Genomic DNA, 16,056 nt, shown 5'->3' with positions numbered 1-16,056 from the left:
ACACGGTTAAAATCGAACATCATCCTAAAATTGGGGATATCGGAACCTTCAATTTAAAATCAGTTAGTTATTGATCTTTATTTAGGTATGAATAAGTAATTTCCATCCAAAAATTCAACCTATTCCGATTTTTTTTCACCGTAACCTAGCCAAATCTGCATACCAACTTGTTAAATAATTGTCAATTTCTGTGAGCTTTTGATTCGTAAGTAATTGATATCGAAAAATTAATAAAATTTGATTTTAAAGTTTAAATTGCTCTAGATAACGTTTAACGTATGGATTGTCGATTCGGAAGCTCTACATAGAAAATAATTTTAGATACCGAAGGGATCATACTATAAAAATTGAATCATAAATTATCATAAGAGTATAGTAGGCCGGACTATCGAGTAGGGCTCTATACTTTTTATTAGTAAGCGTCCCTTCGTATCAATAAGTTGTTTTCGATGTTTTGGGCTTCCAAATTGACGATCCACACGCTTAAACATGATCTATGAGTATTTGAAACTTCTAGAAAATAAATTTTGTAATTGAAAATCATTATAAAGTCCATCAAGTCGATATAAAATGAACGGTCAAAATCGAACAGACGTCCTACAAAATGATGATCGGGATCGCTTCAATTTAAGAGTCAGGGTTATTGATCTTTACTGGATAGTGAATAGAATCTCTAAAAAAATTTTCCAAGCTATTTCGATGCTTTTACACCGTTAAAACTAGCAAGTATCACCTACGGCGTTAAAACAATTGTCAATTTTTGTGAGCTTTTGATTGTAAGTTAAATATATCGGCTAAAATTATAAAATTTGATTCTAAGGAAATTTAAAAATCTTCTAGACATATGTTTAACGGTCTGGGATCCGTCGATTCGGAAGTTCTATCATCCGAAATCAACTTATAGTACAAGTGGACTCGTACTCATAAGAGTATAGTAGCCCAGACTCCTATATATCTATATAATACTATATTATAATAACGCTAGGCTACTATAACTCTTATGAGTATAGCCCGACCTTTGAACTCTAAGTTTTCCGACCACAGATGAACAAATGTTGGCGGTTAGAATATAGTGGACCCTTCGGTAGATTATAGTAGTCTCCTAGATTGAGTGGTGGTTGGTTTGAAATATATTGGATCTACGGTAAAATGATCACGGAAATACATTCTAACGCCAAAAACTTAGACTACAGAAAGGGATATACTCATAAAAGTATAGTAACCGTACTCTATACTATATATATATATATAATAATTATATTATATTATTATAGAAGAGAGAGAAGAGAGAGAGAGAAGAGAGAGAGAGAGACAGAGTGAGCTGAAGACTTCGGACCAAACGGTGCTGCCGTTCGCACCCCATTTTTTCGATGTATCTGGATTAGCTTCCAATCGACGAACAGTCAAGCGCTGAGAGATGTATCGATACTACTTGAAGAGTCTTAGAAACAAATGTTCATGTTTTTCTAATATTGTTCTCTTTTTTCATTTGCAAATGGGTTGTAAAATGAGACGGCTTGAAAATGAATATCCTCTAAGTGCATGATAGGGAAGTTATAATCAAGATCGAGAGTCATTGAGTCCTTGTTCTAAATAGTTTTATGAAAGATTTTCTAAACCAAATTTATTCGATTTGGATAGTTTAACGCTTAAACGAAATAACCCTCATAATCGACGCATCATAAAATTGGCAAATTTTGAAAACGTGATCATTAAGTCAATGAATGTCCGAAGATTTGAAGATTGATTTCTAGATACTTCAAAGTATAATCGTGATCATGTTCAATAATGCCGATCGTCGATTTAGAGGCTCCATCATCGAAAACAAATGGGTGGCAACGAAGCCCGTTTGCTATCGATAGTATTCTAGCTCAACTATATATATATATATATATATATATATATATATATATATATATATATATATATATATACGAGGGGGAGAGAAAGAGGTGCATCATGCAGTCCACGAGGTGGAGCAGGGAGCAGACCTCATGGACCGCGTGATTTACTTCCCCCGCGCGCATGCCCAACGCCGCGTGATTTTCGTTTTCCGCTCGATTCGAGCGAAAAATGAAAACTCCTATTTTACTCGCAATCTGTAAAAAAAAATTTTCGAAAAAAGTTTTTTACGAGCAATCAAACACTAGATTTTCACTTTTCAACCGAAAAAAATTTTCGGGGTGATTTTACAACAAACCAAACACACCCTTACCTCCCTAATTATTTTTTTAATAGAATTTTTTTTCCTATTTTGGAGATAATTTCACCATCACATATATAAAGTGATAAAATTTTGAAAATTCACTTCTCGATTGTATACAACCAAAACAAATTATTTATAGTTGCAATACTTTCTACTACATCCAACCAAACAAAATGCATATAGTTGTAACTGTTACATCCAATCGAACGGCCCCTTAGTGCATTCTAGAAAATGTAAAAATTGGGTATAAGCCGTCAATTCAGTTTAACTGCTATTATCATTTGCAATTTTTTTGATTAACCTTTGACAATTATACACAAGATTTGACAAATCTTGTAAGCATGTTTTTTGATCCTTATAATCTTAGATGTTGTGTAACTTTTTGATCTTTGGATCCAAACTTCAACTGCTACAAAGTGGACAGAAAAGATCAAACAAAATATGTGTGGTCTTCAGATAAGACTAGTGATAATTGCGATTATGTCCTAAATGAGATCTACGGGCTATTATTGATTTAAAATTTCTTCAAGTGTGTGCCAGCTATATTAGCCATTTATATATAAAATATACCGAAGAAGAAATACCTTTCTGCTCCACCCATGGCCTCAACCATTTCTTTGCATAGTTTCATAGGAGGTGGAAATGGCTTCGGATCTCGACCCAAGATGAAGGCAAAATCTACATGAAAGAGGCGCCCATCGTCTCTAAGGAGGAGGTTATCAAGATGCCTAAAAATAAAAATAGCACTCTGCTTCAATGTTTTTCAGAAATATTTCAACATGTGGCATAACCCAAAGTGACAGTTCCTAGAAAATAGCAAAGTAATAGATCTTATTATTATAGAAAATAAAATTTCCTAGTACTCAAAACTAGAGAAGAAAATTGAGAACGAAAAATAAAGTAATTACAAAAGTATGACTATAAAATTTCACTCAAATTTCAATTTTGTTCTCAAATGTTCGAATATAAGACTTCGTTACAAAAGTTTGACCCTGATTTAAATTTCATCCTTAGAGTTTAGCTATAGTCTGTAAAGTTTGATCTCAATTTTAATTTCATTATTGAAATTTGACCTTGATTCAATTTTTATCTTCAAAAGTTGCTTGAAAAGGAAATCCTAGCAACGGTGCTGATATGGCACTTCCTTAGATGGTAGAGCACTAGAAGAACTTTCATTGTTACGCAGAACAAACTCCAGAAAATTTATTAAGATTGAAAGAAAATTTAATTGTGGCCAAAAATTAACCCAAAAAACAACTTACTTATCTAATATTTAGTAATTATTCATCACGACCACATGGAACGTACTTTCTATGTTGTGCTTTACTGAGAGACAACATATGCAACAAAGGTCTATGGAAAGGAATATTTTTTGAAAAAAAAAAGAGAGGAAGTCTAGAGAAAAACAGCAGCCCTACCTATCTCCAATACCCAGAATGTATGTGATAACAGAGTAACCAGCACAACTCTTTATAAATGTTTCGAGACACTGAGCTGTTATACCAAATGGTCCATCTTCGTCAGGGTGAAACTTCTGCAAATAACTTATAATACTACGATGTTCTAATAGAATCTGAGAAAGAAAAAAATTGAGATCAACACAAGATGATTAGTAACATCACCAAAAAAGGAGTGTTGCTACGAAAGGTAAAAATAAATACAAGCAAGGAAAGTCAAAGAAAGAGGCGCGCGCGCACAAAATCAAACTGCCAATATCGATAACTGAACATGTATTTAAAGTTTTCAAGTTTCAACTGTGGCAAAGTGCCGCAAAAAACTATTCAAGGATTTGGCTGAAGTGAGCCATTGATCAGCTCATGCTTTGCTCCGTTATAAAACTATATTTTTGGGGCTAGGGGGTGTGCGTGCGGTTGACCATTGAAAAAAGAAGCATTTCTAAAGAAGATATTGTACTCAAAATTCCAAGTCCAAGTTCATTGTTTAAACTAAGCAGAACACCAACAGAACAAAAGTAGCAGCTACCAATAGCATTTGCCATCAATGACTTTAGTAGATTACGAAGATTAACGAAATTGATACTACATTGGATTCCTTCAAAAATACTACATTACCTGCGCAAGCGAACTTGAAGGAATAAATTCTAACATCCCTTCATCTTGGCCAGTAGCGAGAACTCTATATGGGGTTAAATGTAAGTCAAGATTCTCCAATTTAAGCAACCGATCCATAAGAGAAACCATTTGAATAACCTACAATAAGCAGTAATTTGATCAAATTAGCACAGAAGAGAAAAGTTCATTATGCTGATACAACAAGTACGTGAAACACAAAAATTACTTTGTACTAATCAACATCCTAAGTAAGATTATTTTTTTACTTTGTTAAAAACTTTAATAATATTAGAACAATAATTTTGTGGAAATTTGAGAAAAATAGTTACAATTTTGGAAGATCAAAACCACCAAGCTAAATTTTAAAAAAATTTGGTGACTGCTAAAAACAGCTGCAAATCTAATCATGATAACAAAGGCAGACTAACAGTTTTAAGCTAAACAAGAAAAAAATCAGTCTCAAGAGTAACATTTTCAGCACATACCAACTGATCTTGGCGGAGATCATCTCCCTTCTTGAAAATCACTTTGCAAGTTCCACCATTTGCTGTTCGAAATGTTAGACGCAAAGGATGCAATGCACTTTTGAAAATAGATGATTCTGAAGGCACAATCCCAGTTATATGCACACCAGGCGCTAAAGGTGATCGAATTGGCTAAATAAAAAGAAGGAAATAAATGGAAAATTGGTCAACTGAGATATAAGAAGGCTAAATTGCAAGGGAACACAACTGAACTATTGAAGCCTTTATTTTACCACCTTAAACTACTAGTTTTCACACCATGCTCCATATGCAAGATCTATCAGTTTGATGATAGGCCAACATGGTAAAATAAGCAAGTAATAAAATTTAGTGAGAGAAATGTGAAAATCGCAAAGTTCATAACGAGCTTTCCTGCATTTACCCCATAAGAAAAGAAACGGAGCTTTCCTGCATTTACCCAATAAGAAAAGAAAACCCAATATAAAAGATAGTAGGATATTAAAATTGGCACCTAGAAGCACAAGTTGCAGATAATAAAGGCATTAATTATGAAAATTTGAATGTTCTAGATCATTTACCTCATCAAAATAGGTAAGCTCACTATGAAGTTCAGAAAGAAGCTGTCTTAATTTTTCAATTTTCTTTTGAGTCCCTCCTCGTATGCTCCTTACATCCCTCATAATTGAACACAATTGTGCTGTCAACTCCGTCTGACGAACCAAACTTTGCCACAACTTAAATCCATCATCTCCATTCGCACCAGCTTCCAACTATTCAACAAAAGTTAGTTACATGAGTTTTGATAGTTAATACCAAGAGGCCAAATATCTTTTTTTTTTTGAAAAAGAGGATAATTTTAGATATATAAATCTGTATTGCCTAAGGTCATTCTATACAAACGATTGGTACATAAGAGAGGAAACAAATTCCAGAACTACATTTTGGTAGATACATGACGATATGAGAACCGATATTCCCAATGAAATCAGAGCATAATTCCATTTCCAGATCAATTGCTAATAGCAATGCGGCCTTCATATAATATAGACAATTCTATTGTTATTACTATTTGGATTAGAGCCAAACAATCAGAACATTTTTACCACATCATTACAGTCCAGGTTTTCACCCTAAATGTAAGACTATTAAGATGAGAGATACGCATGGACTCACCAAACGAAGCAGCTGTGGAACTTAAACGCAAAATTATTGACAAAATTTACTGATTTATAATGGACAAAGACAATCATTTTTAAAGCCTTGTGAAGAAGTTTACCATATATTTTACCATAAACTTTACTGACCAAAATATAGTTATACTAAAGTTTACCAATTCAAGGCACAGAAAATACTTGAATAATACTTAACTGCAATAGAAAAGGAAATAATAATAAAACAACTGGATTTTATTTGATCAATTCATTTGTATCAAAGTGACTGATAGGCTTTATTGTCGCAAGGCATTACAATATTTAAACTAGAACAAACAAAACTAACAACAAAAAGTAGTTCACATAGTTAACTCAGAAAAGGTAATAGAAAGTTGAGAAAACATACTTTCATCATGCTATCTTCGAGCATATCATATGTGCAATAAAACCGCCTTGCATAGGAAGGATCATAAAGCTCCACCGCCACATACCAGCGAAGGAAACTAGCTATCTCAATATTTGACAATGCTGCAAATTTCAAGGGAAAATGCCATTAGGCAAGTTCATGCAAGTAATAATTGCAAAATCCTTACAAACTTTGTAAAAGTAGAAAGCAACAATCAGTCATGGACATACAGCATAAAATTATCGTCGTCCATGAATAAAGTAGTTGTTGCAAAACAAGCATCTGGTATCTCAGAACAGTACAAATGACATAAAAATGCAAATTTATTGTAGCAAACTGCAGCATCTTTCCTATATAAATTACAAAGACTTGTAGAAATATATGAATTGCAGAAGCAGGAGCCGATGTGATGCTTTACTTTGGGTCCGAGTATGCAAGGTTTTTCAGTAAATAGTTACTAATCAAATCCTGTCTTATTAGAACTTGATGGATGGTGCTGGGACTGCTAAATTATATTAGAACTTGCCAAGCTGATACTTCATATTTACTTCTATATATATTTTATTGATAACTTCAATACTACAGATCACAAGATTTTTTCCAACTGTCCATCCTTGTCTACCATTTTACACTGAGCATGGATACTAGTGCTGGGTCAGCATTTTCAGAATATAAGACAATAAAGAATTATTCTCTTCCTACTAAGAGCAAATAGCAACAGTCACTAATGAATTATCTAAAGAAAGTGTTAGTTACCAATTCAGCCCTTGAAGTTTGACCATAATTTCAATTTTGTACTCATAGTTTCACTTGTTACAATATAGTACCTAAATTTAGTTTTGTGCACAAAACCAGTTCTATTAATCAACTCTCCCAAAAAAGATGCCATCAGCAACATTTTTTGACTTTCTCTTTGTTAAAATTGAAACTCTCCAAATTCTTTTGAAAAACAACTCAGTGTCCGGGAGTTTGAGGACAAAAGCATAATTGATATCAAGATTTGGGAACGAAATTGGAAATCTAAGTCAAACTTCAGGGACTAGATTGAAACTTTGAGGATAAAGTTACAATTAGCCGCAAATTTCAGGGACCAAATCATGATAAGTTAAAATCTGAGGATGAAAATGAAATTCGAGCCAAATGTTAGGATTAAATTTGTAAGTACCCCAAACAGAATCAAATAGGTAGTCAAAAAGACAAGAAATGATCAAATGAAGATGTAACTTAAGAGTTTAGGTCATAATCGAAAACACACATCGCTGTACGAGAAAAAGCGACAAGCGAGACTTGTCAGATCTCTCAAACCGAAGAGCTTGCACCAGCTGAAGTAAATAACATTGAAGTTCTTCATCATCAGCCCTTTCAAGTACACTCACAGCATAAGCACGAACCTACGAAGGAAGATGTTATTAATAGGAATTATATGTACAAATCAGATGCTTGATTTTCACTAGACTGCAACACAATATATTCTAAAAGAACTCAAATGTATAGATCATAACATCCTGATAGCTAGTTATATATATGGAAATATCACTTTGACCAAAATTATAAGTAGCTTAAAAGTCGAACAAACTTCTTATAATCAAGGTAACTCTAAACTAGCGGTTTAAAGTTCAAGCTGAGATGGAAAAATAGCCAAACATGAAAGAGCACTTTGGGAAGTGATTAATCCAAAAGAGGAAGGTGATTATCTTGGTTCTGTATAAGAAAAGGCAATAAACAAGTGCCACAATTACATTTTTGAACTGCGATGGAAACATAGGAACTCATTTTGCAAGGGGAATATATAACTAGAAAATTTTGCAGGCATATACATAGATGATTTGCAGGGGTACAATCAGTTCACTAATTTTTCCTATTAGTGCTCACCCCTGATTTATTTCCCAGTGCCTTCCGAATTTGTTATTTATAGCTAGTTTACCATAATTAGTTCATGTAACATCCCTTTAATACATCCTGCCAATAAACTATTCTAAACGCAAATCACAAGCAAGCATTGGAACTTGATACCTCAATGTTGAGAGTCACACCATACAATTGGAACCTTGTCTTAGAATGCATATAAGGGATTACAATTGACCAAAACATGCGTCAAACAAATTTTAGCACCGAGCGCTGAATGGTAACTAAACAAGAAGGTCGAATATATGTGCAAGTAGCTGATTGCATATCAACAAGGTACAGGAAAAGAAAAGGAAAAAAAGAAGGCATTCATTAGGCTCACTTCTTCACTCTCAAACACAGGAGAAAGAAGTTCCAATGCATCGGTGACATCGATTGTTTCCCACCTTCCCATCAAATCAACAGCCTGTTTTGCTTCCTGTAAAAGTCATGTGAACTAATAGAACAACAGACAGTAACTTCGCAAAATATTCTTTGAACTAATTAAATAACAGACAAAGGAACTCACAAAACTACTAGAGCACAAAAGACTAAAAGGATTATAGCAAGGCAGGCATTCAGATAAATGGCGAGTAACAAAATCTTCAAGCACAATAATTGTTGACTTCATTCATACTGCTTTATCCTTCAAGCACAAATTTTTCAACCAATATGGCATCCATCGTTAGCAATTTCAAAATTTTTCTTAGAATGAGGCTGGTTCATGAAATTCTTAATTTCATAATTCAACAGGATTACCGAACATCCCTAGCGTAAGTGGCAAAGGGCTTGGTGGTTGGTACCCGAGGTCACAAGTTCGAATCCTAACTGATTCACATTTCCAGCTAAGTTTATTTCTAAATGAAATAAACGAAGCGGGTAGCACGCTACCTATCTCTCACCAAAAAAAGAAAAAAAAAAAAAAAAAAAACAACTACAACAGGATTGTAATTATCTTAGTTCACAAGGATTGCCCTTGCAGCCCATATTGCCCTATGCCAAGCGTGTTCGTACCGTGCCGGCATGTGGCGTGGGGTCATGGCAATACCATATCGACAAAAAAAAGAAAAAAAATTAAGTTCCTTAGGGTCTTTTTTGAGTTTCTTGAGATGAAAAGGTTTTAAAAGGTTTTTCTTTCTTACTTTTTAGGGTCATTTTTTTAGTTTCTTGAGCTGAAAAGGTTTAGAAAGGTTTTTACTTACTTAAAATATGTATATCTTGTAGATTTACTAACATTTGGAGAAATTATTAAGTTTCATTGCGAAGTGTGACTAAATTTTAGGTGGAAAATAATAATTTGTATATTTACCCCAATGTTTCTTTTATCTTTTAGATCTAGTGGATTTACCCATACGAGCAAGGATTTAAGTGCCGTGGCACAGGGATCGTACCGGAAACTTGCCGGCACGGTAGGGCACAGTGCGTGTCGAGTCGGTGGCACAGGGATCGTGCCGGAAACTTGCCGGCACAGTAGGGCACAGTGCGTGTCGAGTCGTGTCGATGCGTGCCAGTCAAAAAAATTCTTGTATGCTAACACATAATAACATGAAATATTTATTTTCTTTAGCAACAAAATATTCTAATTATTTATTATGTCTTTTTATCACATCTTTTGAACTTTATTGAGAAAATTACTTACTAATATAAAGAATAGAGGGTTTTGAACTGTGCCATCGGCACAGGGTCTGTATCGTGCCGGTATCTTGTTGGCACGGTACGGCACGGTGGATACGGCCCATGCCGACGGGCACTTAAAACCTTGCATACGAGTGTCTTCCCATGAATTTTTACCCACTTATAACTTCACTTTCATTTACATGCTTGTACGTCATAATATATATAATAGACCTTCTCAGTTATTAAGATGTTTATTATTTCATTCTTAGTAAACTGTGTGAGTTATGTCATTTGAGCCTTTTTAATAGCAATTAAAAACATTAATACACTCTAAAATTCTATTTTTTCATGAAATTTGATAGAAAAACCCATGCCAATTCGTGCCATCATTGGCATAGGGTGCGTCGATGTGTCGTGCTATGCCAATGGCCCCCATGATGCCTTGTGCCAGTGCCACAGCAACTCTTGGTTCTTCATTAATTTTGGTGTCTAAGTTTTCCTTTATTCTTTTTCTGATCAATCGGCGTGATCGGAAGGTATTTGAAATTACTTGAAAACATGCAATATGTCATTCTTATAACATTGGCTATTATACATAGACCTAGCAAACGGGCAAATTGGGCGATCCGCAGGCAGGTCATCGTACCCTCAGCTCATGTGAGTATAAGTAAAATTTACCTGCAAACTTTGGATAGCCAACATCCTTACCCATACCTGCCCATGGGCGAGCAAGCGGGTATGCAGGTTATCCACAAGGTACTTTTTTTTTTTCTTACAATATCCAAACACAAAATACGTATATATAATTTTTAAAAAACTATAACATAATCTACAATATAAAATACCGCAACATACAATAGATGATATAAGAATGTTAAAACGACACCAAGAAAAATTACGGTTAGATCGTAGAGATAGGTAAGAAGGTAAGACAAAAGAAGAATTCACTTTTTAATGTCCATACCCGTGGGTCACCCAAAATGCCCACGATTTAACGAGTACTCACCCGTTTCACAATTTTTTGGGTAAACAAACTAGTGCCAATACCCGAAAATCTGCGGATAACCTGCGGGTATGGATAAAGATTGTCAGGTATACACTACCTATTTACGTTTCGTTCGTCCTAACACTATTGAATGCCAACCATGCCATATAGCTTTCAAATTAATTATCTTATCACATTTAACATTTCCATTTTTAAAAACCATACCATCTCCGCCGTGCCCATTGGGCATGCAGCATATTTCTTTTCATTTTTTTAAATTTCCTTCCTATTATTCTTTCCTTTTTTTAACTATTTACCCACCTTTTCCCTCTATCTATTTCCTCTTTCTTCTCTTCCACTTTCTCTTTCCTATTCTTCTCACATTTCTTTCTCTATTTTTTTCTTTCTATTTTCTCCTTCCTTTTCTTCTAATAATTTTCTCTATTTTTGTTATTTAATGCTTTCTCTTTCCTCTTTGATCACTGCAATTTTAATAGAAAAGACAAATATATACCAAAATCTTGGATCTACTTGTTAGGTAAGTCAAAAAATTTATAACTCAAAATTTTTTTTAGATTTTGAAAATTTATAACTTGTAAATCGAATTATTGTATTTTCATTTCTATTCTCTATGAACTATAGTTATAATTTATTTCACATATAAAGAAGTCTATAACTATATTAACTAGTAAGTGTAGTAAGCTATCGTTTCCAATAGGTCGAGAAAAATCAGTACATAGCCAAAATTAATAATTATTATCCTAAAACTTCCAAAATAAAAATATAAGATCTTCTTGGGATAAAAAAAATTAAAATAAAGTCATGCCAAAGCATATGCCATTAGGTGCATGCCGGCACGCAAGCATGCCACATGTCAGCACACAACCATGCCTGTACAGTACCGTGCTAGCAATCGATCAACACGCCCTCATGTCATAGCACTTTAATCCTTGGATTATATAACTGAATGCTTTTCAATGATTCAATTTTATACATAACTACGAATCTTCATATTCAAGAAACTGGCATACATATGAGGTAATTTTTAAAACAGAAGCGTATCACATATGTTGGGGGCAAAGAAATAAAAACATATCATGTGGTTGACAAAGGGATTGGTAAAACTGGAAAGACTAGACCCTATTTTATGATGCGAATATTAGGCTTAGCACGCAAAGTTATTAGTAGTTGGATGTGTCACAAATTCAATTTAAATATATAAAGAAGGATCGATCAATTGACCAAATAAGTTTACAACTATAACGAAATTACTGACCTGAACATCACTCCATTCCACACAGCGAAGAAATTTCGTGAGAGCCTTCTTCTCTGACATCAAATAAAAACGAAACTTCCACAGTAATTGCCTCTCATCACCGCTCAATGTACGTGTTGGAGGGTACTTAAGGATTCTTTGTATTGCCCTACATATAACAAATAAGCACAATTGCATTACTCATATTCCAACATGAATACATTCTAGAACTAGCAAGGTGATGTGTATCCAACAGAAGGGAAAACGATGCACTAGATAAATGTCTTAATTTATAACTCAGAACATATAACCATGTTATGATCACCTGAAGAAAGAGTACAAATAAAATGAAGCATCAAACAAATAAAAAAACCTAGCTTTAACATGCCCATCCTTGCAAAATCATCCATCGACATATGTAGCCTTCTAACATCTAACTATTCATATATTTATATATATATATATATATATATATATAGATAGAGAGAGAGAGAGAGAGAGAGAGAGAGAGAGAGAGAGAGAGAGAGAGTCCAGCTACTATGCTCTTAAGAGGATAGAAGTCTTTATCCTATCAAGTCATTTTGAATGAACAGGACTCCAAATTGATAATGAGCACCATTAAAATTGATCGACACTATTAAAATTATTTAGAAACCAAATTTTGTAATTTTTGAAAGTCATAATCAAGTCCATCGAAAAATCGTAAAATGAACAGTCAAAAAGAAATAACCATCTGAAAATAGAGGTTAGATTTTCTCAATTCATTATTGGAGTTATCAAACGTTATCTAAATAGTATAAAAAATTTTCTATTAAAAATTCGAACAGTTTGGATTGCTCTACACAGTTAAACAAACAAACAGTTCATATAGGCCGTCAAAAACTGGCGATTTTGTGATCCTCTTATCACTATGTAAATAATTTCTAAAAATTATGAAATTTAGTTCCTAAATCAACTCAAGGTTTTAAGTGCCCGTCGGCACGGGCCGTTTCCACCATGCCTACCGTGCCAACAAGATACCAGCACTATATAGACCCCGTGCCGATGGCACAACTCAAAACCCTCTATTCTTTAAATTAGTAAGTAATTTTCTCAATAAAGTTCAAAAGATGTGATAAAAAGACATAATAAATAGTTAGAATATTTTGTTGCTAAAGAAAATAAATATTTCATGCTATTATGTGTCGGCACACAAGAATTTTTTGACCGGCACGCATCGGTGTAACCATGCCTAAAATAACTTTCTAGATGAACATGAACAATGTATAATAGACAAAATAAATTGTAGTTCCCACTCACTTCCTTTCATTTATACTTGGTTTCAAATCTCTATCAATTATTCCACGAGTCAAGCTTCTAGCAAGCTTAAGTTGCTTGTGCTCTGATGGATTTGTTCTTCCAACTTCAGGATCCCACACAGTAACAAGCTCATTTGTCGATGATACAGGAGATGGTGCATAGAAGTTTGCTCCCGGCTCCTGCATCATGAAAGCAGATATAATTATGATTATAAACTTTGGCAAGATGAAATTTTGAATATGCATTTGATTAGGAGGCGGTTTTCATTCACATCATTTGAAGTAACAAGCTTATTTTACGAAGAATAATAACTTTTTAATAAATTTTCATTCACATCATTTGACAGGCCAACACTTGAAAAATTATCTAGTATAATAACATCTAACTACTACAAAATTATTCACCAATATTTATAAATGTAATTATTTAGATATATATGGAACAATACCTACTAAAATAAAAAGAGAGATAGTTAACTTATATTTATATAAAGATAATTGCATTTATATTAATTATTATTAATTACCTTTGTATGAAAATAGTCCTATATATATGTATAATCATTAATAAAACAATTGTTAAGTCTTGTGTGTTGGCAAGTTTCGTGGATTGAGTCGGAGTCTTGAAGGATCAGTGCGTATCGTCGAAGATCGAAGAATCCAAGACTTCAAAGACATCGGAAAATAACTCACGACGTGAATCACGATGCCCAGGTAAGTTTTTAATTCATGTTATGGTGATTCATACTTAGTTGTAGTTATTAGAATCAGAAAATCAATGTTTACTGGATTAGAAAGTGCATCGGAATTTTGCAAAACCCAAAACTGTGCAAAAATCAGATTTATACAAAGTGTACCGGTACAAAATGTGTTCCGGTACAACCAGCGACTTGTCACCGGTTACAGTGTTGCGCAGGATTTCTGTTCCGTCATCGTGTAACCGGTAACAGCTTGAAAGTGTACCAGTACACAATGTAAAATCCTGAAAAACTTTCTAATCCGATTCTAATTGATTCTAAAATCTATAAATAAGCTATTGGGGTCTCTAACGTATCAAGCATCACGAAAATACATGTTTGAGAAACCCTAGAGGCTCGGATTTTATCTAAAACCTATTTTCTACATATTAGCCTCTTTTAGGACAAATCGAGATATTGGAATTTCATATCTATATGTCGATTTGATCTTCGCTTCGCTTAGAGTTCTCTTTCCTGGTTTTCATCGATACTCTAAGCGAAGGATCACCGTACATATGATGTTCTTCATGACGGCGTCGTGGATTCGGCGTGATTGACGGCGGTTCGTGGATTCGGATCGTGAGCTTCGTGGATTCGGAGTGGAGGCATTTCGTGGATTCGGAACGTGGCGTTCGTGGATTCGAATGTGAGGGCGTGGACAACCCGGAGGATTGCGCGAGATTCGTAAAAGATTAAGAGAGGTCGAGTCCGTGGAGTCGGTAATCACCTTGTAATCTTTTCTCTTAGTGAATTATTTTTTCGCGTGTTGGTCCCGTGGGTTTTTCTCCAAGTTGGAGTTTTCCCACGTAAATCTCGGTGTGCTTTTTATTTTCCGCATTTATTTTTATTGCATCGAGATTTGTGGTTTTTGGCCGTTACACCTATTCACCCCCCTCTAGATGTTAGATACAATCTAGATAGATCCTTAGGCTATCCCAAAACTTACAATTGGTATTAGAGCGGGATCTTGATAAATTGATATCTAATGGTCGAAGGCGGTAAAATTAATCGACCACCTCTCTTCGATGGCACGAATTATGCCTATTGGAAAGTTCGCATGAGAGCTTTTCTAATTGCAATCGATGAGCGGGTATGGCAAGCAATCGAATTCGGTTGGAAGCATCCTACCGAAGTCGTCGATAATGCTACCGTTCCTAAACCGCGGAACAAGTGGACGAAAGATGAAAACGAGTCATCTTCGTTTAATGGCAATGGCATAAATGCTTTATTTAATGCATTGTCACAAACGGAGTTCACTCGCGTTTCGGCGTGTAATACCGCCAAGGAGATTTGGGATACTCTACAAGTTACGCATGAAGGAACTAGTTTAGTAAAGGTCCAAAAATTACAAATGTTTACAAGTAAATTTGACTCGATTTTTATAGAAGAAAACGAGACCTTTACCGAGTACTATACGCGTCTACAAGGCGTTGTTAATACATGCGCGAACTTGGGAGAGAAAATCCCGGATGCTAAAGTTGTTAAAAAGATCTTCGCACTCTTCCGGAACGCTTTCGGGCAAAAGTTGCCGCGATCGAAACCGTAAAGCATCCAGACGAGGTGAAAGACGAAGAGTTAGTAAGTGCTTTGCAAACTTATGAGATGACTTTTCCTACTAACCAATTTTCTTCCAAGTCTTCTTCTAAAAGTACAGGGGTTGCACTCAAATCGACAAAGAAAGAAGACGACGATTCGGATTCCGACGGAGATGTTTCGCTTGCTGATTTCGAACATCAATTGGCGCTCTTAACGAAGAAGTTTCGCTGGAATTTCCGAAGAAGAATAAATCGGACAAGGCTTCATCGTCTAAGCAACAACCTTTTTCTAAATCATCTTCATCTTCTAAATCTAAAGATAAGAAATTTGCAAAGTCTTCAAAAGAAAAAGATGAATTTGAAGGGGAAATCCAATGCTACAAATGTAAAGGCTACGGCCATATTGCAACGGATTGTCCTTCAAA

The 16,056-nt window shown here is 34.6% G+C and overlaps 1 protein-coding gene across 7 annotated transcripts in view; it reads right to left on the bottom strand.

The window, feature by feature from the left end:
- LOC109718215 (phosphatidylinositol 3-kinase, root isoform) overlaps positions 1–16,056 on the bottom strand; it is a 35,574-nt gene that overhangs the window by 8,354 nt on the left and 11,164 nt on the right. For 6 of the 7 annotated variants that reach the window (XM_020244319.1, XM_020244320.1, XM_020244317.1 and 3 more), the window contains 10 exons: positions 13,361–13,539; positions 12,083–12,230; positions 8,548–8,643; positions 7,576–7,711; positions 6,321–6,442; positions 5,342–5,533; positions 4,764–4,934; positions 4,279–4,416; positions 3,625–3,779; positions 2,791–2,934 (listed from right to left, as the gene is read on the bottom strand). In XM_020244319.1, coding sequence (XP_020099908.1) covers positions 2,791–2,934; positions 3,625–3,779; positions 4,279–4,416; positions 4,764–4,934; positions 5,342–5,533; positions 6,321–6,442; positions 7,576–7,711; positions 8,548–8,643; positions 12,083–12,230; positions 13,361–13,539 — 1,481 coding nt within the window. Of the gene's footprint in view, positions 1–2,790; positions 3,013–3,624; positions 3,780–4,278; positions 4,417–4,763; positions 4,935–5,341; positions 5,534–6,320; positions 6,443–7,575; positions 7,712–8,547; positions 8,644–12,082; positions 12,231–13,360; positions 13,540–16,056 lie in introns of those variants that run through there. The other variant, XM_020244324.1, reaches the window with a different exon arrangement.

Source organism: Ananas comosus, linkage group 12, assembly GCF_001540865.1.
Source record: "Ananas comosus cultivar F153 linkage group 12, ASM154086v1, whole genome shotgun sequence".
In the NCBI taxonomy this organism is placed as follows: Eukaryota; Viridiplantae; Streptophyta; class Magnoliopsida; order Poales; family Bromeliaceae; genus Ananas; species Ananas comosus.
The sequence above is the reverse complement of the archived record's forward strand: the minus strand, read 5'-3'. Positions and strand labels throughout refer to the sequence as shown.